Source organism: Aspergillus pseudonomiae (assembly GCF_009193645.1).
Source record: "Aspergillus pseudonomiae strain CBS 119388 unplaced genomic scaffold BDV37scaffold_127, whole genome shotgun sequence".
Taxonomy (NCBI): Eukaryota; Fungi; Ascomycota; class Eurotiomycetes; order Eurotiales; family Aspergillaceae; genus Aspergillus; species Aspergillus pseudonomiae.
Genome location: NW_022476119.1, coordinates 19,649 through 43,645, shown reverse-complemented (window position 1 = coordinate 43,645; position 23,997 = coordinate 19,649). Strand labels below are relative to the sequence as shown.

Below are 23,997 nucleotides of genomic sequence, written 5' to 3'. Positions count from 1 at the left end.
TCATGGCTGGGAGATGAATCATCGAGTTTCCCCGGATCCAACCCCAAGGAGGCTAGACCGGTTCTGGCCCGCGGTCAATCGTGGGGTAAAGTTACCTAAACCTTACCGTACAGGACATTCATTCTTCATCTCATCTTTCCTTCTCTTGACTCGAATGAAGAAGATTTCTTTTCCCTTTCTTTCCTCCTCCTAATCTTCCGTCCCTTTCTTATCCCCACTAACCGTCACCTTATTCTACCTATAGAATACTACTGTATCGGTGAATTATTCCCTGGTAAAGGTAGCCACTAGGAGCTCGTGGCATGGCAGATCCCTGGGAGGTCTTTTTGTGGTAGCCCTCCTTAGAGCTAGCGTCTTCTCCACATCCTGAAAGTTCATTCCATACACCGGCGAGTTTTGTGCCAAGAGAAAATCGATTGAATCCCATCCATGCTCCCGGCCCCTTCACTGGAGCTCTCCACTCTACCTCTGCAGCTAGCTGGTCGATCATAAGGTATGAAAAACCCGCTCTTTCCGCATCCCTTAGCTTGTCTTCCCCTCTACTTCCTTCCGTTTCTTGTCTGGGTTATTAATAGCACCCCGTATCCCTTCTTGGTGGTGGCTCTGCCAACTGCGGCGGCTTCGGCATCTTTCCCTACTAGTATCGTTCTTGCCACCACTACTGTTGCATCTATCCATATTCCATTGCCTTTGTGTGACATACCTGGCTGACTGATCCACCCCTAACAGACCTGTGTGTGCACTACCGGGCCTCACTTCTCCTCTTCTGCGTTGCTCTCTCCTTGTCAGTTGTCTTTGAGGGTTTGACGTCATACCTTGTATGATAGATACCCTGAGCACAAACCAGTAGCGTCAATTTACGGTTAACATTGAATATTTCGATTCTTCTATCTCCACACTTGTGGGATAGGGGGGCGTCCTGCCCGGATAAGTGCTCAGTTAGCCCGTCAACCATATCCGACACCCTCCATCCCAAATCATCAACTCTGTCGAATAATCCTACGGGGTTGTTCACCCAGGTCTTAATAGAATGTCAGGCGATCGTTCGACTTCTCCCATCTCTGTTCCTCCACCATCGCGACAACGTCGAGCTTCCTTGGCGTCAGGCCTTGGCTTGGCTGATTATCTGACGAAACCCGGGAATCAGGGGACCACCTCAAGCGTTCCAACGGGTCCAATGGCTAGTGCCGTAGCCAACGCACAGTCGCACCATGGGCGACGGCTATCCATTACCACGCTAGGTCTTTCAGGCTCACCAACCCAGACTTCACCGTTTGGGGGAAGAAACTTGCGGCATGGTAGTGTGTCCAGCTCTGTGGGATCCAACCCCGCGAGCCTCGAGGACGCGGTCATAGAGGATAATGAGAATGGCCCTCCTAGCGTCACACCGAGCTCTCCGTTCGCACGAAGGGTTTCCTTTGGCGCACAAGCATTGCGAGATGTCCGCGGAGGAAGCACAGGCAATGGTAGATATCCCTCTCCCAAGTCACCCGTGGCTGGAGGGCGCTCAAATGCGTCACTAGTCAGCAGCACTTCTGTCAATACCACCGCTGGTTCAATAGCTGCAAGTACACATAAAGTGATTTCTAAGAACGATAGATCTAACCAGTCTTGGCGACCACTAGGCGAAGGCTTCAATTGGTCCGAAGCTCTTCGGACTCGTGCCGAGCGTGCCCCATCGATTGGAAGCAATTCCTTAAATGCACCTCACGGACAGCATACAACAAACACGGTTCAGTCTGGGCAGCATCAGCGGGCGGCCTCCATTGCTTCAATGGAACAACCAGCCCGGGAGATGCCCAAGCAACCCCGGCAAAATAAGCCGGACTTCTTTCAGGAGAAAATACTCCGTGGAGACTTCATGGACTAGGAACGCGTACTAGTGTTTTCTACCTCTTCGTTCCTGTCTAGCACTTCATCTCCTCTCACCAAGGGTGAGGATCAATGACTGAAATGAACGAGAGACGGACGAGGGAAGAATCTAAGACAGAAATGGACATGAGAAAGAAACTACTGCATTCAATCACTGTGGTACTTTCGATTCTGCATTTGCAAGGCGTTATGATCGACTATTCAGTCAGCTGGCTGCCCTTCTCATGATACATCCATCCGGGTTATCTACGGAACGAAAGATATCGAAGTCGATGTCGCAGTCAGCTCCGGGCTATCTTACCACTAGTCATTAAGGGAGGGGTGGGAACATGAAAAGAGGGAGAAGCGAGGCGAGGGATTCAAAATGGTGACACATTTTAGTCAAATTTCGATACGAATCATATTGTATACCGGGTAGTGATCATATTGTTGATTTAGCGTATGTTTATCTTTCGTTTTTTTCTCCTTTTGAAGGTGCTTGTCAGACTTCATGTTCATTGCACTGGCGACATAGCCAGACGGTTGAAACAACACTAGGTCGTTCTAAAATGGTTGTCGGGTCGTAAATGACTGCAACGACACACATTGTTCTATTTACATCATTTGTTTTTCTTTTCTTTTCTTTCTTTTTTCATTCGATTTGTTTGTATTTTTGTTGTTCTTGTTCAGAACACTTCTCAACTATAGTTAAGCCATTGCTCAATGAAATGAAGTATGGGCTGCATAGTGACATTATTGCGCTAAAAGTGTAATGGCCTTCCTCGGGTTCCATTTGAATGTATGTCATAGCGGTTAGTAGCTTGGAGACTAGGGTATTATGCCTGTTCTGATACTCTTTTGAAATAAGCCTGTATGAGATCATAATGCAAATGTATGCCATCGACATCCCGGCCATTCTTCCAGGTCGTCTTTTCACAATGACGCCATGGATTACGTAATTAATTCTGCATAGGAAAAATGCCATCTAAAGTGGACGCCGGAAAGGAGAGCGAAACCAACATCAATGGCTAGATAGAAACAATGTCTGTCGAGCGAAAGGAGCAATCTGGAGCACGCAGAGAATGGTAAGTAATATTATGGTAAAAGGCCAGCGACATTGTGGATGCTTCATCGGAATCTCCCTGTGACCTGCTGTCTCCTCAGGACATTCATGAAAAGAGACTGCAATAATTGAATGATCTGTGCCTTAATACATTACAGTTTTCAAGGGGGTTGAGATGTTAGTCAGATACAAAATTCAATAATCTAAATAAATATATACTAACTACGTAGTATATATCCCTTTTCTGCAAAAAAGCACTTTCCCACTCCCCCCTCTTTGTCTTTCAGAACGAAACGAAAAGCCCTAAAAGACAGTATTGGTATAGACGAAATCAAAGAAAGGGGTCGAATGTAAATACGGCGCCCGATCTAGTAAGGGATGCCATTCGTCAACAGCTGAAATTGATCGTAACCTTTAGTAGAGACACTCATGTAGGATTTGCGGACAAGCTCCCGCATAAATTCAGCCGCATCTCTCTCGCTCTTCTCCAGAACAAATCGGTCCCGGAAATTCTTCAGTGTATCAGGCTTGAAACAGGGTAAGCCACTATCAAGCATCAAGGAGACAATGTGAGCTAATTTGGCACTGTAGGGGCGGGATGCAAGGAACGCCTTCACAACCAAGGATTCGAACCACCGATATGGTTGCGTGCTTGTAGGGTTGTAAGAACTACCCCCGGAGGCATGAGCATGTGTGTGTTGAGTACCGCTCATCACGGCAACCATTTCAGAAGTGAGTTTGAACGGTGCGCGCTCGAAGCGAACGCCTCCAGGTGCAATATCGAAGCAGAACCCAAAGTCGATGTGTATAATGTGGCCAGCATCATCAACCATGATGTTCCCGTTGTGACGATCCTTGAACTGTAGAAGGTAGGATATAACAGAATAGGCTGCCATGCTCTTGACAAAATTGGTACGTGCTTCCTGGAATTTAATAGAGTCCTCTCCGCCATACTTAGAAACGAAATAATCATAGAGCCCGTTCACTGCTTCACGGCCCAGCATGTCACGAGAAATTGAATTAGGGAGGACATCAATCACACCACATCCGGGAGCTGTCGAAGTTACGCGGTAGGGGAATACCCAAACGTCAAGCCCGACACTACCAAAGATACTCCGGAAAGCAGCAATCATCTGCAGGGCTAACATGTCCTGGCGGCAGTCGTCACCGACTTTAAAAATTGCCGACTGCCAAACCTCGTAGGTCTCCTGCTCCGAGTCCGAACGAGCTTCTTGGTCCTGAGTCAAGGTGTGTTGCCCTGAAGAACTTATGAGGCCGCCTGGATCAACTCGAGTCCTCGTCTTTTGAATTCTGAAAGTCGCCATGTATGGCGCTTTTGCGTGGCTTTGGAGTGGTTTTCCTGACTTGCGATCAATGCCGACAACAACGCCATCGGGATTGCTAGGGAGGTAAACACCAACTTCCACTTTGATTTTGCGAAGCTCTTCCTCAATCTTTTCTTTCTTCTCGGGTTTACTTCTTTTGATGTACGGCCGGAGCTTCCCTGAAATACCTGTGATATCATTGAAGAAGGAGAATTCCCTTTCGTAGAAATCGCGTTCCTCGTGCGTGAAGCTGGCAATGAGAGAGTCCATGAACTTGTCCAGGGTTGGCTTGAGTGGATCCGGCTGTTTTCCATACGTTAGCAAATCGTCCCAGCTAAGGGCCGCTTCACTCACAATCTGAGAATCCTCGTCTTTGAACGAATTGGCTTTCATATTCCAAATCACCTGGTGTGCAAATAATTGAGATTGCTTAGCTGTTTCCATGATATAGCGCTCAACGTAACCTAACGCATCGTATCGTAGAGCCTGGATCAACTGTGGAACAAAATAGAAGCGAACGTCAATGGGATGACTTTCCAATGCTTTCATCGCGTACTGCAGGATGAATGGGTGATTTCCATAAGCAGGTAAGAAATATGTTAGAGCTTCAGTAGGATTCACGGGGGCCCAGTAAAGCAAATACTGTTAAAATCAGCCTTGAATTGAAATAAATCAATCGAGTATGCACATAACCATACCTTCAACTGAAATGAGATATCTGCAGGAAGAGTTGCACCGAGCATAATTTCAAGGCTACTGGGTTCATCGATAACCTTTTCCGGGAAGTTGAGCAATAGCCAACGGATATCATTCTTCAGCTTTACAGATGGGAAACGAGCACCAAGTTGAATGGCCAAACCTGGATGCTCAGCCCAAGCAAGCCGTAACAAAGAAGTGGCCTCCTAGCGCAAAATTAGACATATATTTTGGAAGGGCTTGGGAAAGGAGAACGGGGTGGGTGTTGCCCGTAAGGCCAACGAACCTCCATCAAATTCCTGTTCCCAGAAGACTGAGGCATGTAATGTTTACGTTCTTGATCCAGAGGATACAGCCAAACCTTCAGACGTGACCTCTCGTTTTCAAGAAGGGTATGAAGCAGATCTTGTTTAGCTTGCAGTGACCTATAAGATCCCAGTGTGTGACAAGCGACATTGGAGACATTAACCAGAGCAGACACGACATCACTGAGGACTTTATCTTCAGCTTTGATCTGCAATCGATTACCTCCGAAGGACCACCTGCAGATGCACATATTAGAGAACTAGATTCAGCAGCACGGAATTGACAACATACCTAGGCGGATGTCTAAACCAACCTAGGGCGGCGGACAAAAGTTGGTCTTTAAGCTTCCAAGAAGAGGCCGTGTCTGCCGAACTGAAATGCTTCAGGACCCTAAGGCCAAACAAAATGATACGAAAGTGAAGCTCGCGGGATAGGGGATGCCCGCTCGTTTGCATGAGGCCAACAGAAGTCTTGCCAACGAGGCGACAAAACAGTTGTTGATCTTGTAGGTTTCCTAGCTGAATTGCACTGAAGTGGCTCTCAAAGAACTGGAGAACATGTGAATGTGGTGAGAGAAATTTGTGGGCTTTTTGTTGCTCTTGTAGCATCAGTGCCTTATCAGTAGGCAGAAGCTCAATCTTTGCATACAGCGGATCAACGTAACTAAGTTGCAACAAGTCAGTGTTATGGTACAAGATGCAAGAATAGGGACCATACTCAAAAGATGGGTCGAACAGACCCTTCTTGCGCGAGATTGTCTTCTCCCAAGCCTCAGCTACCTCAACTAGAATCTTGGGCTCCACACTTGGATTCTCATGTATTGCTCCTAGCCACAGAGAGATTCCGAGGTTTATTGATTCCGTCGAGAATATTTCAAAGGGTAAAGACACGAGGTAATGTGGAATAGAAGGATGATGATCACCGCCACAACACAAGAGAGCGGCAGCCTTTCGCAATTCATCCCTAACCTCCAGAAATGGAACTTCATTTCCCAGGGTAATCTGTTCATATATGTAGGACAGCCTAGTCTCGACAGCGTCGTTTGACTCCAGCTGAAGCAACACAGGCGCATCAATTCTGGGGCCTGCATTTGTTTGATCAGCTCAATGAACTTGTTGAATTGAGAAGGATACACAGACTTTTCCCCCATCCTAGAAATTTAGACAACTGCGTATCCGGATATCGATATTTTTGGCGTGTAGTATACTGGGCCATGAAATCAGAAGCAACGTCGACCCTATTGATCCCATATTGCTCAATTGATCCTAAGCAGGGATGAGATTCATCAGAAATAAGTCTTGGCCATGCACTGCTAAGCTTACCCAGCCGCTGATCGCTTTTGGAGATGAGCGATCCCATATCAAGTGCAAACGATCTACCCATAGAAATATTGCCAAAGCCACTGCTGTCTTCTGATGCGGATAAATAGGTCTGGCTTCTAGTGAGATACGTGCTTCAGAAAACAGAGCTGGGACATACCTGAAGAAGACCTTTAATATCTAGGGGGGCGATATCCATTGCGGCCGTGACCCATTCCCGAGCTCGTTCAAGGAACACATCCAAAGTTTTTCTTCTAAAGTGATAGTTATCAGGTAAGTCAACTTTGACTATTCCCGTGGGTGAAGTGAACGAGGGTTTCCACTCAAATTCATCGAGTTCTTCTTCAAGGCAAGATTGGCACATGACTGTCAAGAGTTCGAGGAGAGCAAAGAGAGAGTCTTTTTCGCATAGAGCCGATGGACATTCTTGGATGATTTTATTGGCGCAGAGTACAGCAACGTTCTGTACTCTTTCTACTCTGTGACAGCAAGCCACAAAGAAACCACCCAGTTCCTTCGACAAGAACGGGACCGAAAAATCTTCGTGTCTACCAGATAGCGTCAGCGAGACATAAGTATTTACCACTTTCTCTGCAATCGTAGTCATGCAGCTCGCCATTTCGACGGTGGTTAAAGCTGGGTCCCGGAAGTAACTGAGAACTTTAGTGCAGTTTCCAGAAGATGCACGGAGGCTTTCGACTAGCAACGCCGCATTAAGGAAAACTGCTTTTGGATAATTTAAACGCTTGATCTCAGGTTCGCGGCTGGGTATCTCCGTAATCAGGGTCTTCTTCTGTTCGACGAGACGCTGTGGCCCCATGCCACGCCTGAGAATTGTATTAAGCTCCACATCACTTTCAAGCATTTCCATGCGGTCTTCAGATACAAGGGGCGGCGAATGTTTTGCCAATATGCGCAGCTCCTTCATATGGGTTCGAGCGACGGCTGAGGTAAGTGAAATCCCGTGAACAGCAATATTGAACCAGGCATCACGAAACAGAGTAGATATATCCTGGTCATAATCTGTAATATCCGTGCAGTTCCTGGGAGCCACTCGATCGGAGACAAGCAACGCTAGTGGTTTCAAAAGGGGACTGAGATCGTCAGGAGCGAAGGCTATGTCTTTATGGCGTTCATTCTCAAAATCCGTCGCGTCTCCCTTATTTACGATACTCTCTAGTAAATGAGTCAAATATGTCCTGTGAAGTGGGTTGTTTCTCTGCAGTGTGACAGAAAGGTAGGCCATTGCGCTCTCTACTGCGTTGGCAACGTTGCTATACCCCTTAGTGACCCCGTCCCAGTAGGCCCGGTCGTAGAATTTGAGAAGAAGTTGAAATTCACCTTGAGCTGTGCTCAGAGACAATGCAGCTGTTTCCTTGATGATGTAGGCATCAACAGAAGCACTGACTTTCCCGATCTTTTGGAGCAACATAGATTGTGCTAAGGCGCTTATTTTTTCGTCATTAGAATGGGTAGCAATCGTCACGATAGCGTGGATAACGTTTCTGTAATGTACACTGCCTTGCTCGCCAGTGACAGAAAGGGAGGCCTCACTATCTTGCTTCGCTTGGGAGAAGCTGGTAAAAGCATTGCTATGGCCAGGAACATCTCCCACGGACTGTCCATGATATGCCTTCTCGGTGCCCGAGCCAGGACTTAGAACATTCCCAAGTGAGTACAAAGTCGTGATAACAGCGTCTTGTGACAAAACGCCAAGAACTTGGGCAAGGCATTTCGCAGCAACAGAAGCTGTGGGCACAGTTGGAATGCCACCTTCGACAATGAACCTCAAGAGAGAACGGCTTCCGGAAGAAGCACTGTTTAGTGACATTCGTGCAACTATTGCTATGCTTTTCAAAGTTGCCGTTGCTAGCTCGAGGCATGACATTTGATTTGGATCCACCAAGGTGTTCTCTAACCAAGAAAGGAAGTCTTCACTGTTTGCCCTTCCACTCAAAACACAATGTAGATACCCGATAAAGGCGAACGCCTTCACTGAGAAAGCCAGCCGTTGCTGCAAGTGTGAACCAAGCTGCAGATAATCAGAATCATCCTCTAGAAGCTTGATCTGATCATCGATGATCGCTGCTGTACGATTGATAAGAGCTATTTCATCTGTATCGTGGCTCCTGGCGATGCCAACGCCACTCATATAATCGTCCAGCAATTCATCTTCTGACATATTATGTGCTCCGACAAGTGACGTTGTACACGCTTTGACAAAGCGCATAAATCCTTCTTGCAGCAGCATGGCTCCTAAAGGGCGTCCATCGGCAGCATAACGCCGAGTGTACCTCCTCCAATCTCGGAGCATGTTGTCAGACATATTTGCATTACGTATAATAGAGGAAGCTGTCTCGACAGCAACCATAAAGCCCTCGGACAGTATTGACCGCATATGCTCAATTATCCTCAATTTCTCGATGGCCGTCCAGAAGGAAGCAAACTTAGTAGAGGCCTCCAGAAAGCCAACCAGGGAAACAGTAATTGATAATATACTGACGGCCTCATGAGCCGTGCCAGGATGGTCTGCCCCTGAATCATAATGCGTGAAAGGCGTCGCAGCTTGAACAGATTTGGCGCAGTGTTCCAGGTACTTATCAACAGCATCGAGCACAGTCTCTCGCAGTAATGGATATCGGGATTCGGAGCCCAATGAAAGAAGAGCCAAAGTGACATTGTTGGTGAGTGCTTCCCAAGGGGAAGGTTTTATGTGATGCAGGAAAGGCGAAGGACGGAAGAGCTGACTGTGGGCCTCAGGAAGGTACCGAGATAGCTGTGCAACCAACCTAGAGGCATGCTCAGGTTTATCCACAGAAGAAGAAGCTTTACATAATGCGATTAATACATCTAGTTCTCGGATGCCCTACGAAAGTCAGTTTATGTGTTTCTGGTTGATGTACGAGATGCAAGCGTTGACGACGGACCATAGGCACCCGCGATGTTGGCGCCTGAGTTCGTAAGACGCCATTCAAACCACGCGGGGAAGACTCTAGTTGAAACTGTCTAGAGATGCGGGCAATGTCTGATTTCTCGTCACTCTCCGGTGATCTGACTGCTAGCGTTGCAAGCTTCCCCAACGCGGAGGGTCTGATTGATGCGGAGAATCTGTATTCCAATCAGCGCAAGACTTTCCGAGCGATGAGATCATGACTCACTCGTCCATTCTAACAACAGCTTCATATGAATTACAGTGTGTAAATATATCAATTCATTGTTTTCCCCCAACTTGTGAAAGGCGAAAGGGAGAAAAGGTACGAGACGCCCCTGAACGGCAGACGATTCAAGTAATAAAAAGTGCTCTCGGAGCTTGTGACTGGACATAGTACGTGTTACCTCCCCGGACCCACGTGGGAGGCCGAACTTACCTACGTGCTTCTGGCTAACTAAATTACGACCGACCTAGGTCCTCGGGTTTTAAGGCTAAGTCATGGTACAAGCCAGTAGATAGATAGGAACTACAAGCACCTGTGCGAAACTTATATGACACAATATGTCTGGTTCGAAAATATGGCTGTCAAACTTCTGAATTAGAAGGGTTAAGTTAAGTAATAAAGTTACATCAAGGCCTGTCTCATCGAAGTATACTTGCCCAGTGCAGTGCGACCTAGCTAATCGAATGGACTGACTATGCTCCGTACCTAGTACCTACAGGGTATAACTATCTCAATTATCCAAACAGATTGATGTTAGCCTCCGTCTTCGAATTAGCTTCTTTTTTTACGGTCCTTGTATCAGAAATAGGGTCTCAGGTAGCCAGTAGATAGCACTATGGAAAGCATTGCTACTACCCCTTGTTGTCAACAAATGACCTCTGAAGAGTACTTGTTTGAAAGATACGCGTTAGCGCACCTTCCTCGCAGAACTCCGAATCTTGAGCTGCCGGCCGTGAGTTAAACTCACGACCACAAGAAGTCGCCTGTACCTTTTCCTTCATCTTCTCCTCCTAATCTTTCTACTTGTTTTCTTGAAATATCGTGGTCCCCTTTTCTAATTTTTTTTTTTGTTTTCTTTTTTTAATTCCCTCCTCCTTTATTCCCTTCTTAAACCAAAGCATCATTACAGTAGTCAGAAGCACCACTGTAAAAGAAGAAACAAGCCCTTCTGCGTCACTCTGATTTGCATCGCTCCGCTTTGTATCCACCACTTACCCAGATTTATCACCGTGCCAGCTGCTTTATGACAAATTTGGCAGCCTAAGGCGGACACAAAGCAAAAACAGAATGGTGCCACAGAACGAAAGGAGCTCTCTTAAACGCAGTAGGGTGGGTGTTTCTCCAACGGGTCCACTGAAAGTCACTGAAGATGCAAATATCATATAGGTTAGCACGGATCACGATTCACAAGATTTGAAAAAGCAGCGGCGCTCCCAGAGAACCACAGCCCAAGATCAATCTCAAACTACACCGGTGAATCAGTCCTATTTACCTACGCCTCTGACCCAACAAAATTCAACCACGACAGACGTTACGAAAGATATCACGGCTTCACCTAGTGATTCTAGCCAGGTGCGCTGCCAAACACCGCTCAATTCAGATTCCCTCCAAACATGTTCGTCTCCTCCTGGTGATACGCAGGCTCAATCACAATTTGTATACCCACCTAGAGCATTTGCCGACGAAGTCGAGGATGAGGCTGCTGAGGGGGTATGGGGCTACCTCATCCCGCTTGATGAAAAGGTTCGGAGGCCACTTGTTCTGAGAAAGCGTGATAGTTGTGAAGCCCTTGCGGATGCGAAGTCTAAGGGCAAGACTGGGAAGGCAACTCGACGGCAAGATAAATCATCAGAAGGCAAACAAGCGAAGAGTCATCCTCCCGGCGGTTACTTAATTGGTCGTCATCCGGAATGCGGTAAGTAGCAACGTACAGCGTAATATAACATTGTATGACTCTGACATCGATATATTCAGACTTGGTGATTAACGTCCCCACTATATCTAATCGGCATTTCTTGATCTTCCCAGAAAACAAAAAGGGAGGATCGGTTGCGATAATGGAAGATCTATCCAGCAATGGTACTTTTATTAATGATGCAATCGTTGGGCGTAACAAGCATCGCGAACTTGAAGACGGTGATGAAGTCACTATTTTAGATGAAGCACGGTTTGTTTTCAGGTACCCTCGCACAAGGGAAACAAGCGGGTTCCGCCAGCAATACAGACTTCTTCAACAACTTGGGAAAGGCCACTTTGCAACTGTCTACCTCTGTGCAGAACGGTCTACAGGAGCGCAATATGCCGTTAAGGTTTTTGAGAAACGTCCCGGCGATTCGCAGAAGTCTCAAGTGGACGCTTTACAGCAAGAAATAGGTCTGTTGATGGGCGTTAGCCACCCAAATCTACTATGTCTTAAAGACACCTTCGACGAGAGTGATGGTGTTTACCTCGTTCTGGAACTTGCTCCAGAAGGGGAGCTCTTCAACTTGATCGTTAGCAAGCAGAAGTTTTCAGAGACGGAAACACGCGATTTATTCGTTCAGCTTTTCGAAGGGTTGAAGTATCTGGTAGTGATGAAGCTATCCATTGTTCAGTACCACCAGCTAATCTGGGTAATAGCATGATCGTGGAATCGTTCATCGGGACATAAAACCTGAAAATATCCTTGTTGCAGACAAGGAGCTGACTGTGAAGCTCGGTGATTTTGGCCTTGCGAAGATTATTGGGGAAGACTCGTTTACAACAACACTGTATGATACAATCATATTTCCCTTTCCTTTACCTCCTTTTCTTCATCGGTGTCCTTTTCGTGCAGGGATCCTAGCTAATGTTCCTTCCCCATAGATGCGGAACACCAAGCTGTAAGTCGTTCCAGTAAGGCTGGTATGGCACTGTTGATACTTATGTTGTAGACGTGGCACCAGAGATATTACAAGATTCCCGCCGCCGAAGATACACGAAAGCTGTGGATATCTGGTCCCTTGGCGTTGTTCTCTACATATGCCTTTGTGGATTTCCTCCTTTCTCCGATGAGCTTTATACTACCGAGAGCCCGTACACTTTAGCGCAGCAGATCAAGATGGGTCGCTTTGATTACCCATCACCCTACTGGGATTCTGTGGGCGATCCGGCTCTAGACCTCATAGACAAAATGCTCACCGTTGATGTCGACAAGAGAATCACAGTGGACGAATGCCTAGAACATCCATGGCTTACTGGGAAATACCCTAGTGTTTCTGATAGCACTGATGGGCTAACTGGAGCTTTGGGAAAACTGGACTTCTCGAAACGAAAAATCGCACGGGAGCGCACGCTCCTTAGCAGTGTCAACGATGTCCATTTCAGTGAACACTTGGAGGAAGGTGCTATTCCGATTAAAGTTTTCCATAAAAATAACGCCGGAAAACGAGTACACAACAGGCCTGCCAAAGCCCAGAAACGTGAAGTGTCACCTGACCAAAACAGTGCCCCTAATGATTTTGTCAACCTTGGAGAGCGTGGGGATCCAGTGTTGTTCAAAGAAGATCCCGCCAGTCAGTACAAATGAAACATTGCTAGGCGTCTGTGGGGTACTGGTTTTATAGATTATTCTATGCTGCTATAGAGTTCTAGGGACAGGAACAAACGACGAGTATCACCACAATCGGGAAGATGAGTATCGTTAAGGTCGATTTTAACATTATTCTACATTCTGCTGGATATGCGATTACTCAAATCTATATGCTAATTGCCAGTTAATATCATGCATATCATAGAATGTTGCCACGAATGGCATCAGGTGATTGACTCTCAAATGGGTGCTGTCTTTGTTCGGATCTCGACGAAAGCTCGTGTAGGCATCTATGGATTGGCTTCAGTATTACTATTTCCAGTGATATCTTGAACAGGTTGGCGATAGATCTTTTAAGAATATAATTACCAACAATATAATACTACTATGGAACACACCTGCTTCCCTTATACTTCTCTACATTGTGTCCTGGTCTGTTTGTAACAGTCAGATCTTCTAAAACCATGAATACACACTAGTATCCATCCGTAGTACTGGTACAGTAGTTGATGATCGGTTATCGAAGATACGTGTGTAAAGGTGCCTTAGGTGTCTACCAGGTTAAAGTGGCGTGATGTGAAATCCGCGTTGTTGTCATTCGCTGGTCCTGAGTCGCCAGGGGTAGTATCTGGAAATGTAGTTTACTGTTTGTTGGTTTAGTCTTAGACCGGAGAAAATCAGCGGCGGGCGGATCGAGGTCCCAGAACGAAAGGTACTACCTAGTCTACTCCGTACTTACACTTTTCTTTTTCCCACCCGCTCGAAAGCTTAGTCTATCCCTCAGAATTGGCCATTACTCTCAGCATCGCAGGTATATCTACCCACCTGAATTTCTTCCAGAGGCCTAAGGAAGGTGCCTCTGTCCGAGACGCTTTCCCTTTACATGTCGTTATTCCCCCGTTCGTTTACCTAGTGACCTACTGTTCCACAATCATGGGCCTCCTATCTGTCATTCTCGACAGTGTTTGTGAGCGCTGCTCAGATTCATCGCTATGGATGCTCACCAGTGTGGCATTGCTATCCATGCTCGTTGTATCTGTGATTATCAATGTCTTACGCCAACTTCTCTTCAAAAATTACAAGGAACCCCCCTTGGTCTTTCATTGGTTCCCTTTTATTGGAAGCACCATCAGCTATGGCATGGATCCATACAGATTCTTCTTCAATTGCCGAAAAAAGGTACGCTAATTCTGCGGTATTTACTGATTTCGCTCACATGCTTACTACCACAGTATGGCGATATCTTCACATTCGTCCTCCTTGGTAAGAAGACCACCGTCTACCTAGGAACCAAGGGGAATGATTTCATTCTGAATGGCAAACTCCGAGATGTGTGCGCCGAAGAGGTTTATTCCCCACTTACAACTCCAGTGTTTGGGCGTCATGTGGTATACGACTGCCCAAATGCTAAACTTATGGAGCAGAAGAAGGTAAGCAAAGTTGACAGCAATAATAGCAACGTTGATTCAGTCTGTTAACGATTGTAGTTTGTGAAATTTGGGCTTACATCAGATGCACTTCGTTCGTACGTTCGTCTGATTACAGAGGAAGTGGAAGATTTCGTACAAAAGTCCTCGGCATTCCAGGGCCACAAAGGCGTTTTCGATGTTTGCAAAACAATTGCTGAGATTACTATCTACACCGCCTCACGTTCACTTCAAGGGAAAGAAGTCCGAAGCAGATTTGACTCTACGTTTGCCGAACTGTATCATGATCTCGACATGGGTTTTGCCCCCATAAACTTTATGTTACCATGGGCCCCTCTTCCCCATAATCGCAAGCGTGATGCCGCCCAGAAAAGGATGACTGAAACATACATGGAGATTATAAAGGAACGCCGTAACGCTGGCAGCAAAAAAGATTCGGAGGACATGGTATGGAATCTTATGTCGTGCGTGTACAAAGATGGAACACCTGTCCCCGACGAAGAAATTGCACACATGATGATCGCCTTACTCATGGCCGGCCAGCACTCTTCGTCGTCTACTGCGGCTTGGATTGTCCTGCATCTTGCAGCATCCCCTGAAATAACAGAGGAACTCTATCAGGAGCAACTTCGCATCCTTGGACATGATATGCCTCCACTTACTTATGAGAACCTGCAGAAATTGGACTTGCACGCCAAGGTCATCAAAGAAACTCTTCGCATACATGCACCGATCCACTCTATCATTCGAGCTGTGAAGAATCCGATGCCAGTAGAAGGTACCCCCTACGTGATCCCAACTTCACACAATGTCCTTTCCTCCCCTGGTGTCACTGCAAGATCAGAAGAACATTTCCCTGATCCGCTTGAATGGAACCCCCACCGCTGGGATGAGGCCATCGCTGCTAGCTCAGAGGATGAAGAAAAGGTTGACTATGGCTACGGCTTGGTTACTAAAGGAACCAACAGCCCATATCTTCCGTTCGGCGCCGGGCGGCATAGATGCATTGGCGAACAGTTCGCTTACGTCCAGCTCGGTGCGATTACGGCGGCTCTAGTCAGGCTGTTCAAGTTCAGCAATCTTCCAGGCGTTGAAACTCTCCCAGACACAGACTACTCAGTAAGCGGTGCTACCTATGGAACCTATAGAGTATCTCACTAACCGAATTATAGTCCTTATTTTCTAAGCCTTTGGGCAACTCAGTGATACAATTTGAGAAGCGCGAGCCCGTCCCCAAGGCATAGTGCTCCCTCGACCTTTACAATATACAATTTCCATGGGTATATTTCTCGTGTTTTGTGGAAGATAATTCCAAAAGTGCTTAGAAGACAAAAGAAGGTGGAGGGACGCTTCAAACGTTGGTATTATGGCCTCTTGTTCAAACATGTATGATGGCGCCGAACGATCTATTTCTATGTAAATTATTTGCGCATTGCATATCGGGGGCCAACTTTCAGGAAGCCCCATTTTCCCATCATATTATTTTTAATATAACGTTATGACCTAAACCTGACAATTGGAAGATGCCGCCTTAGAACGCCCACGGATCAATGTGTCCAGTTCTACAGTGCCAGAGATTGTGGACTCCTGTAGTATAGTTCTTAGTGTAGTGATGTTTATGTATTGCGATTCAAACCCCCCAAAAGTACGGTAAACTATTATACAGTAAGACAATTACTCGCCGCAGTTCTCAAAAATCCATGAGTTTATGCTTGCCCCTTCCTCCTTTCCTCACTCCTCTTTCTAGCCCTAACCTCGGCACGTCTCCTTTCACCACCATCCACCTTGTGTCCCAACTTGTCCTCCCACATGCCATCCTGGACTTTTATTAGAGCTGCGCAATTATCTGTGCCTTTGATTGGTTGTAAGAATGGCCCGCTAAGCATGGAGCCACGATGGATCTTCATGTGCGCGAACTTTTTGAGTGGTTTCGATGGGTCGTGTGTATACTCGGAAGCATCAGGTGGTAGGTTGACAATCACTTTCCTCATACCTGGAGAGAGCGTCGCCGATGAGGTGGAGGTGCCTGAGGCTTGATTGTCCGTTGGTGTATCCCTTGGCGCCAATGGAACCTCAACTACGCGCAATTGGGCTGTACCATCAACAACATGTTCTAGGTCACCACCCGGCCCAAAGACTCCGTTTCTGAATTTCTCCCTTTTCCGGAGCAGGTAACGCCGTTGACGAGTCGGCTCAATGCCAATATCTCGGAGCTCAGTAGAGCTAAGAGTAAACAGCTTCTCCCATGAAGGAAGCTTGCTTGCATGTTTAGTCATGCCACGGCCAATCAACGTAAGAAATGTTTCGACGTCGGGGACGAATGGTGTTGGCGAAGGCACAGAAGGCGTAGAGGAGTGTTTATGGAAGCATCGCACACATTGTTTGCTAATGGCCAGAGGTCTGATGAGTCGTGGAGATAGGAGAAACGAGCTACGCATCGCCATCATCGGTCGCGTTGATCTTTTCCACTGGTTGGTAGGGTCAAGATTACACAGGAAGAGATCAGAGTGTAGGCAATGGAAGCCAGATAGCCTTTGCTAAATCAAGAAAAGAACGAAAGTTGAGTTTCTCAGTTGAACTCATTGATTGGTAGTGACATTGTCCGCGGTAAGAGAAATTTTGGTCACAGCCGCATTTTCAGGATCAACAAAACTCCGAGACTTGGTTATTTATGCATGCCTACATGGTTATAGTAAGCGCCACCACAGCACACTGGCATCAAGAAGCATATATTGCTGTGAATGAGTAGGGCAATAATGCAAAACAAAACAAAACAAAAGGCACTGTAATGCTAAATTTACGCAGCACAACAAAATTCGGCTGATACTAAAGCTATCAGAGAACAACTCTCTATGGTCGGCACTTTATTCTATACCTTCTCAGTTTAGCGCTGTCTCCCGAGTTATAACCTACGGGCACAGTCAGAAATATAACTTGACTATCCCATCAATCTTCAAACCATGGCAATTTCACCTTTACCACCCCAGTCTCCATCAACCGCGACGGCAGCTTCCGACACCGCAGTTAAGTTGAGAGCTGCTCAGAGCTCAGCCAATTCCCAGGGCAATACATCTTCGCCTGCTATCACGCACAGTACAGACCGTGAACTAACTGAACAATTAAATGACGATGTGCGGCATAAATATATCAAAGGTGAGATATATCGCCCTTCTTCATTCATGCTTATGATTCCCATCAAATGTCTTATGGCACTACTGAACAAGTCAACAGACAAGAAGCTAGGGGAAGGAACCTATGCTGTCGTATACCTTGGTCATATCCGCGTCGATCCTTCGTCCTTCGTGGCAATCAAGAAGATCAAAGTTAATGCCGAATACAAAGATGGGCTTTCCATGGATGCAATCCGGGAAGTAAAATATTTACAAGAACTGTCGCATTCAAATATCATAGCGCTCCATGATGTCTTCTCCTCCAAGGACCAAAATCTCAACCTGGTTCTAGAGTATTTGCCACGTGGTGACCTTGAGATGCTCATTAAAGACGGAAATATTCACTACGGCGCAGCTGATGTTAAGGCGTGGATGGGAATGCTTGCTAGAGGTGTCTGGTTCTGCCACGAAAATTTTATTCTCCATCGAGATATTAAACCTAACAATCTCCTCATTGCTGCCGATGGGGAGGTGAAGCTAGCAGATTTCGGCTTAGCTAGATCATTCGCTGACCCTTACTTGAATATGACACACCAAGTTATTACACGCTGGTATCGGCCGCCTGAATTGCTTTATGGAGCACGACAATACTCGGGCGCTGTAGACGTCTGGTCCATGGGAATGGTTTTTGCGGAGCTCCTCTTGCGAGTACCGTTCGTCGCGGGGAGTTCTGATCTCGACCAGATATCCAAAATTTGCGAAGCATTTGGCACGCCCACTGAAGACAACTGGCCAGGAGTCACTAGGCTGCCCAATTATATACCCGCAGATAAAAACCACATTGTTTCTATACAGGGTCGTGAATTCTTCTTCAGACAGTTCCCAACTGCCGGTCCTGTCGGCGCAGATTTGCTCATGTCAATGTGTACATTGGATCCAAGAAAACGGAGTACGGCACGTCAAGTTTTGCAACACAACTGGTGGTTCACTGAGCCCAGACCGACAAATAAGGAAGATCTCCCCAAAAAAACGGATGGAATCCAGAAAATGGGCAACGATTTGACGAGAAGAGGTGGAGACATCGACGATAATACATTCAAGAATGCTGCCCGACAATTAGATTTTAACGCGAAGCAATAGCGGATCTACTTCATCTGACTGAAGCTGCCATCGGATTCAGCACGATATAAACGAGTTTTGCTCATTCTCTTGAAATTACACCAGGTGATATGCCATCGTTTTATCATCTACGTAGTAGTTAGTCGCCGGGCATATAGACGGGACCATCGGCCACAATCTCAAATAAGCCTAGTCTAGAGCCATCTAGACAGTACACCCTAAGCCTGGGTTCGTAATTCCCATAAAACTCGTTTTTTGTTCCTTATCGGCACTATCTATTAGACTCATGAATGCTCCGCCAAAAGTTCTCTTCAATCTGTCGAGGATTGGCCTCAAAACTAGTAGGTAAGGTACCACTGGTCTATTGTACTCCAGACCCGGCTGCCCAGGTGTGTCAATCCCGTGTGTGGATGAATAAGGGTCTCCGTAACCTGTATAATGTATCACTCGACTTGGGAAAGTGGAAGCACCACTAAACTACTAGCTTAGGCACTTGGGTGAGTGACTCCCCTTCGCACCAGCATATTACGCGTTTATTGGTCCCCTTTTTCCCGTTTCCTTGCACTAAGTGTCTTAGCCCATGGTTTCTTGTGCCCCAGAGCCCCAGCAGGCGCATCATCATAATCTTAAATTTCATTAATTTGTTACACCAGGGCTAGTATGTATTCGTGTATGTACGGTAAAATTTCTCAGTAGGAAGTCGCCTGGTTACTTGAGAGTTTACTTACTCCGTGAGTAATGGATGTGGTTCTGTCTGGACAACTTCCGGTTCGCGACTAAAGAAAGCCAGTCTTGAAAGACAAGCACTCCTTCATATTGCCCATGGCCCATCCATATTAAAATTGACCTCGAACATTATGCAAGGCGACTACTCCAGAGGAGATTCAAGACAGGGTTGAAGGAAGAGGAACCAATTCTAGTATTTTGTAATGTTACGTGGAACACCAGGAACAAACAACATTGGACAATGATAGCCTCGCCGGCTAGTAGTACTACTAGTGCGTTAGGCACTTGACTGCAGTACCTACCAAAGAACCGCAACAAAGTAATTACTTGGTAGGTGTACTCTGTACTTACTCCGGAGTATAGCCACCACAGGTATTACAGCTATTCGAACTAACAGTAAGATCAAGAGATAAACAAGTCCCAACTACCTCTTGAGGGTTGTCACCTTTCAAACGACTATCATTTCACTATAATTAAGTTGATCATATAATACTAAGACGAACTTCAATCAATTTTGCATATTTGGCCCAAGGCTATTCTTTCCTGCATCCCCCTCCAGCTACTAAGGGGAGCCGAAGAAAAACTGGAAGAAAGAGGACCACGTTCAATCCCCCTTCAACAGGGGCCGCTTATCTGCCGTCCCGCTCCCTCAAAGACGCGATTAAACAACCAACAAGAACGATAACAACTCTCGCTGAATTCTTTCCCTGAACCAACTCCTCGCGGGCAAGTCCGCAAACACAGGGACCGGTTGGTGCTGTTACGGCGCACCTATCGGGCCTATCAATCTGGTCACACTTGGCCAAGCAGAATCTTAAATCCGTTCGTTTTGCCTCCAAGCTGATCTTGAATCACTGTTAACATACGTCGCATATAAGAGCACAGCCAACAGTGGCAGAGAGCGGAACGGCGGCGGCGACAACAGTTTCAATAATTTGAATTTCTAGACCGTGATCCTTGTAAGGGTTTGGAGTGCGGAGATTTCGGCCAAATCCAAAAACACCAACGGGGCCTTTACGAAAATCGACCCTAACATTTACTGTGAGTTTTCGCCCTCAAAAGCCTTTAGCTATAGTTTATTCCACTATTTCCCATATCTATTTCTCGTGTACTTTTCTGCTGCGGTACTGTATATAGCGGGACGAAGAACCACCCGTGCGCGGGGAGGACCGCCAAGATTGGCAATGTTCCTTGGAGGTACATCCATCATCATACTTGGCTGATGTCTAGGTTGAGGTCTCGACTTCATATTCCCACAATATAGCTTATGCACCACTACTATCAGATGCTAATCCTAACGTTCCAATTATCAGAGGCCTGCTCTGCAAAATCAAGAGATTCAGCAGCGAAACGCATTACCCTCAAGCCTCCGCGTATGGCCGCCGCGTAAGTTGTTCTCCAACATAAACCGTCATAATCGGACAGCCCCAGCTAGGCTTGCCTGATACTAGTGATTGGAGTACTTGTGCGAAATCTACGCCTCCATGTCTACGTTACCCCAACCGTCGCGGCCTGCCGCGAATCCTCCGACGGGGTCCTTACCCCCTCTCTCAGCACCGAAATCAAGAAAGAGTTTACCAGTCTCATCCGACCATGCGAGGGCGCCTTCTCCGTCTCAGATTTCTTCCAAAATACGTGCCTCTCCTAGCCCAAGGCCATCACTTAGTAAGACTGCACTGTCCAACTCGGCTTCCAACCTGAGCTCCTCCAGGTCAATATCCGCTGGTCGAACTCCAAGCAGTCCCGATAAATCGCTACGCAGGACTATTAGTATTGCGGCATTTCCCCAACCACCGAAGACAGGAAGCCGTCCTTCCACCGCATCATCAATATCAGGTGTTCAGAGCCTTCGCTCCTCTGGCAGTGTGAAGGTCAAACGGAACTCCAGGTTAAGCGTGGGGACCAGCAGCAGCTATCGAAGTTCACAGACCCCGTCCTTGCTAAATAGTGGGGATAATAAATCAATTATCGGTGCAGAGGCCCGAGATCCAGAGGCTTCACCATCGCAAAGCCGGAGCTCTTCCGCTCAAGGGTCATACTCGACAAGCGCGACCACTTTTGAGGACGCAGATGATGTAACGGGTGCCTCCAGGCCTCATTCGAAGCCTAAGGAGGCCAAAGGTAATGTTATAGTTAGCGTCCGAGTGCGCCCTGATGTACACGGCACCGAGATATCAAAAACCAACAGCGAATGGGCAGTGGATGCACGTCGTAGCCTTATCACGTTTAGCGGAAAGGAAGGAGGCGATTATTATTATGGTAACAATAGCCCCACAATCAATCCTTGTGCAGAAAAGCTTACTCTTGTATATCAGATAACGTCTTCTCTCCCAATGAGCATAATGCCAAAGTCTATGACTCCGCGGCAAAACGCCTCGTGAGAAGGGTAATGGAAGGTTATCATGGTACCGTCTTTGCATACGGCATGACTGGCACCGGTAAAACATTCTCAATGCAGGGAACTGCTACCTCTCCAGGGGTGATCCCATTGGCAATAACCGACATATTTTCTTTCATCAGGGAGACTCCGCATCGAGAATTCCTGCTTCGCGTTAGCTATCTTGAGATCTACAACGAGAAGATCCATGACCTACTCTCAGCCTCTGCTTCTGGCAGTGGTTTGCCCCTCCAGCAGGAAGAGATAAAGCTGCGCGAAGATAGCAAACGAGGCGTGTATGCGACTCCACTGAAGGAAGAGATCGTACAGAGCCCGACACAACTTCTTCGTGTAATTGCGAGGGGTGACCATGCAAGAAGAACTGGCAGCACGCAGTTCAATGCTCGCAGCTCCCGAAGTCATGCAGTGGTCCAAATCGTTGTTGAGAGTAGGGAACGAGTGCCCACGGGCGCCACTCAGGACAGGCGATCGGGCATAGCCCCGGGAGGGGTCAGAGTATCCACGCTTAGCTTGATAGACTTAGCTGGATCAGAACGTGCAGCTGACGACAAAGAACGGCGCACAGAAGGTGCTCACATAAATAAAAGCTTACTTACCCTTGGTACTATCATTTCCAGGCTTTCGGAAACTAAGGACAAAGCTGGTAACCCGACTGATCGCGAGGGCAGGCACCTGCCGTATCGTGACAGCAAGCTCACGAGGCTGTTACAATCAGCTTTGTTAGGGAATTCACTAGTCAGCATTCTTTGCACTGTTCATCTTGGCATAACGGGCAATTCGAACTCTGGCGAAACACTCAATACTTTGAAATTTGCTGCGCGAGCCAAAAACAATATTGTCAGCCACGCCAAACGGGCGGAAGAAGCGTTCGGTAGTGGTAGCAGTGATGCAGGGAGTCGTGTGCTTCTAGAACGCTACCGAGTGGAGATTCAGGCCCTTCGAAGCCAGCTCGAAAGCCAAACAAAAGCACAAGCCGAAAAAGAGTTGAAATTGGAAGAGCAGCAACTAGAAAAGGAGGCACAGGCTCGCCACGAAGAGCAAATGTTGGAAATGCAATTAGCTCGAACCGCTCTTAAAGAGCGCATAGAACATCTCAATCGGCTCATTCTTTGCTCCAAATCCACTGGTGTGAACAGCCAGGGAACGATGTCTACTCTTGGTCGACTATCAAGAATGTCTGCTGCCGAATCGGTGGCTCGATCTCTACGCTCTTCAGTCAGTCAGACAACATTGGGTGCGTATGGGACATCGTCTGTCCGGCCTGCATCATTTCTCTCCGTCAACAGCAACGAAGCTTTACGTTTTTCGAGTGGTTCATTTGGCAATGATGAGGATGAAGATATCGTTGGGGAATTTGCGGACGGAAAAGCAAGCGCTCAAAGGCAAATTGTAGCCCTTCAGGCCGATTTGAGTGACAAAAATCGGTATATCTCGACTCTAGAGAGACGCCTACTGCAGGCTCGCCGGTCCAGCCATTCACGAATGTCAATAGGCGTTAAAGCTGGGAGCGCAACCTCTGAAAATCCAGATATGGTGGCCTTGCTACGTGAGAAGGATATGGAAATCAACGAACTTCGGCAACAATTAGACGATAAGGATCGAATGCTTGCTGCGCTCCGTTCTGCTGCTCGGCATCGGGACCTTGCGCATATCGCTATCGATACAGACCTCAAGGAAAAGGGTGAGTATCGAAGTGCCGATCCTGATGTGAGCGACTCGCTAGCTAGTGACCATGTGGCTAGTATCCTTCCGCCTCACAAGGAGGACGAACTAAATGGGACGAAAAATATGGATGATGAAATGTCACGAATTCTCAATGAGATGATTCAAGATCGGGTTGACAGTGGCCACTTGATCAAGGGTTCCCACGGGAGTGTTCGTATCGCTACCGAGAGTCGACGGCTTTCGGACACCATGACGCCTGTTCAGAGCTTAACTCCAAGCAGCACGATTCATGACAATGTCGATCGTGATTTCCAACCGGGGTAACAGACCTCGCTTTGCTTGTCTTGCATCCTTAATGCTCCTGGCATGCTATGATAGATATTTACCCATAACGGGAGTTATCTTTCGCTAATATCTCCCCCGCCCGCTTCCTATTTCCTCTGTTTCCTCTGGTTTTTTTTTTTTTTTTTTTTTTTTTTTTTTTTTTTTTTTTTTTTTTTTTTTTT

The 23,997-nt window shown here is 46.9% G+C and overlaps 6 protein-coding genes across 6 annotated transcripts; 4 read left to right on the top strand and 2 right to left on the bottom strand.

Moving 5' to 3' along the window:
• The first annotated feature begins 866 nt into the window (after positions 1-866).
• BDV37DRAFT_35552 (uncharacterized protein) lies at positions 867-2,154 on the top strand. Its single transcript, XM_032090512.1, has one exon. It carries the CDS (start codon positions 1,031-1,033, stop codon positions 1,868-1,870), a length of 840 nt encoding a protein of 279 aa, XP_031935518.1. The 5' UTR covers positions 867-1,030; the 3' UTR covers positions 1,871-2,154.
• A 654-nt stretch (positions 2,155-2,808) lies between these two features.
• On the bottom strand, positions 2,809-9,853 carry stt4 (1-phosphatidylinositol 4-kinase STT4). The gene is made up of 11 exons (XM_032083613.1): positions 9,719-9,853; positions 9,488-9,668; positions 6,721-9,426; positions 6,564-6,672; positions 6,381-6,506; positions 5,959-6,325; positions 5,533-5,904; positions 5,222-5,477; positions 4,938-5,141; positions 4,594-4,881; positions 2,809-4,542 (listed from the first exon to the last, which is right to left on the bottom strand). Exons 1-11 carry the CDS (start codon positions 9,724-9,726, stop codon positions 3,283-3,285), a joined length of 5,877 nt encoding a protein of 1,958 aa, XP_031935517.1. The 5' UTR covers positions 9,727-9,853; the 3' UTR covers positions 2,809-3,282.
• A 930-nt stretch (positions 9,854-10,783) lies between these two features.
• BDV37DRAFT_276318 (cytochrome P450) lies at positions 10,784-15,717 on the top strand (the record flags this gene model as incomplete). Its single annotated transcript, XM_032085543.1, has 10 exons — positions 10,784-10,825; positions 10,883-11,411; positions 11,471-12,063; positions 12,116-12,296; positions 12,409-13,006; positions 13,539-13,543; positions 13,960-14,225; positions 14,279-14,476; positions 14,534-15,592; positions 15,646-15,717. The coding sequence occupies 10 exons, from the start codon at positions 10,784-10,786 to the stop codon at positions 15,715-15,717; spliced, it is 3,543 nt and encodes a 1,180-aa protein (XP_031935516.1).
• A 285-nt stretch (positions 15,718-16,002) lies between these two features.
• On the bottom strand, positions 16,003-17,169 carry BDV37DRAFT_35458 (mitochondrial 37S ribosomal protein mS41). The gene has a single exon (XM_032090511.1). The coding sequence runs from the start codon at positions 16,918-16,920 to the stop codon at positions 16,180-16,182; it is 741 nt and encodes a 246-aa protein (XP_031935515.1). The 5' UTR covers positions 16,921-17,169; the 3' UTR covers positions 16,003-16,179.
• A 16-nt stretch (positions 17,170-17,185) lies between these two features.
• kin28 (TFIIH complex serine/threonine-protein kinase subunit KIN28) lies at positions 17,186-18,853 on the top strand. Its single transcript, XM_032083612.1, has 2 exons — positions 17,186-17,626; positions 17,705-18,853. The coding sequence occupies exons 1-2, from the start codon at positions 17,434-17,436 to the stop codon at positions 18,721-18,723; spliced, it is 1,212 nt and encodes a 403-aa protein (XP_031935514.1). The 5' UTR covers positions 17,186-17,433; the 3' UTR covers positions 18,724-18,853.
• Positions 18,854-20,451: 1,598 nt separating this feature from the next.
• On the top strand, positions 20,452-23,815 carry BDV37DRAFT_291199 (putative kinesin family protein (KipA); the record flags this gene model as incomplete). The annotated part of the gene is made up of 2 exons (XM_032088883.1): positions 20,452-21,748; positions 21,814-23,815. The coding sequence occupies exons 1-2, from the start codon at positions 20,913-20,915 to the stop codon at positions 23,813-23,815; spliced, it is 2,838 nt and encodes a 945-aa protein (XP_031935513.1). The 5' UTR covers positions 20,452-20,912.
• Between the last annotated feature and the right edge of the window lie 182 nt (positions 23,816-23,997).

What these genes read in the sequence shown, in the direction of transcription:
- BDV37DRAFT_35552 (XM_032090512.1), top strand. Translation starts at nt 1,031, where the DNA reads ATGTCAGGCGATCGTTCGACTTCTCCCATCTCTGTTCCTCCACCATCG.
- stt4 (XM_032083613.1), bottom strand. An exon ending in CAACATCGCGGGTGCCTATG is followed by an intron (nt 9,427 to 9,487) that starts GTCCGTCGTCAA and finishes TGACTTTCGTAG; the next exon opens with GGCATCCGAGAACTAGATGT. An exon ending in ATTTCTAGGATGGGGGAAAA is followed by an intron (nt 6,326 to 6,380) that starts GTCTGTGTATCC and finishes AAACAAATGCAG; the next exon opens with GCCCCAGAATTGATGCGCCT.
- BDV37DRAFT_35458 (XM_032090511.1), bottom strand. Translation starts at nt 16,920, where the DNA reads ATGATGGCGATGCGTAGCTCGTTTCTCCTATCTCCACGACTCATCAGA.
- kin28 (XM_032083612.1), top strand. Translation starts at nt 17,434, where the DNA reads ATGGCAATTTCACCTTTACCACCCCAGTCTCCATCAACCGCGACGGCA. An exon ending in GCGGCATAAATATATCAAAG is followed by an intron (nt 17,627 to 17,704) that starts GTGAGATATATC and finishes ACAAGTCAACAG; the next exon opens with ACAAGAAGCTAGGGGAAGGA.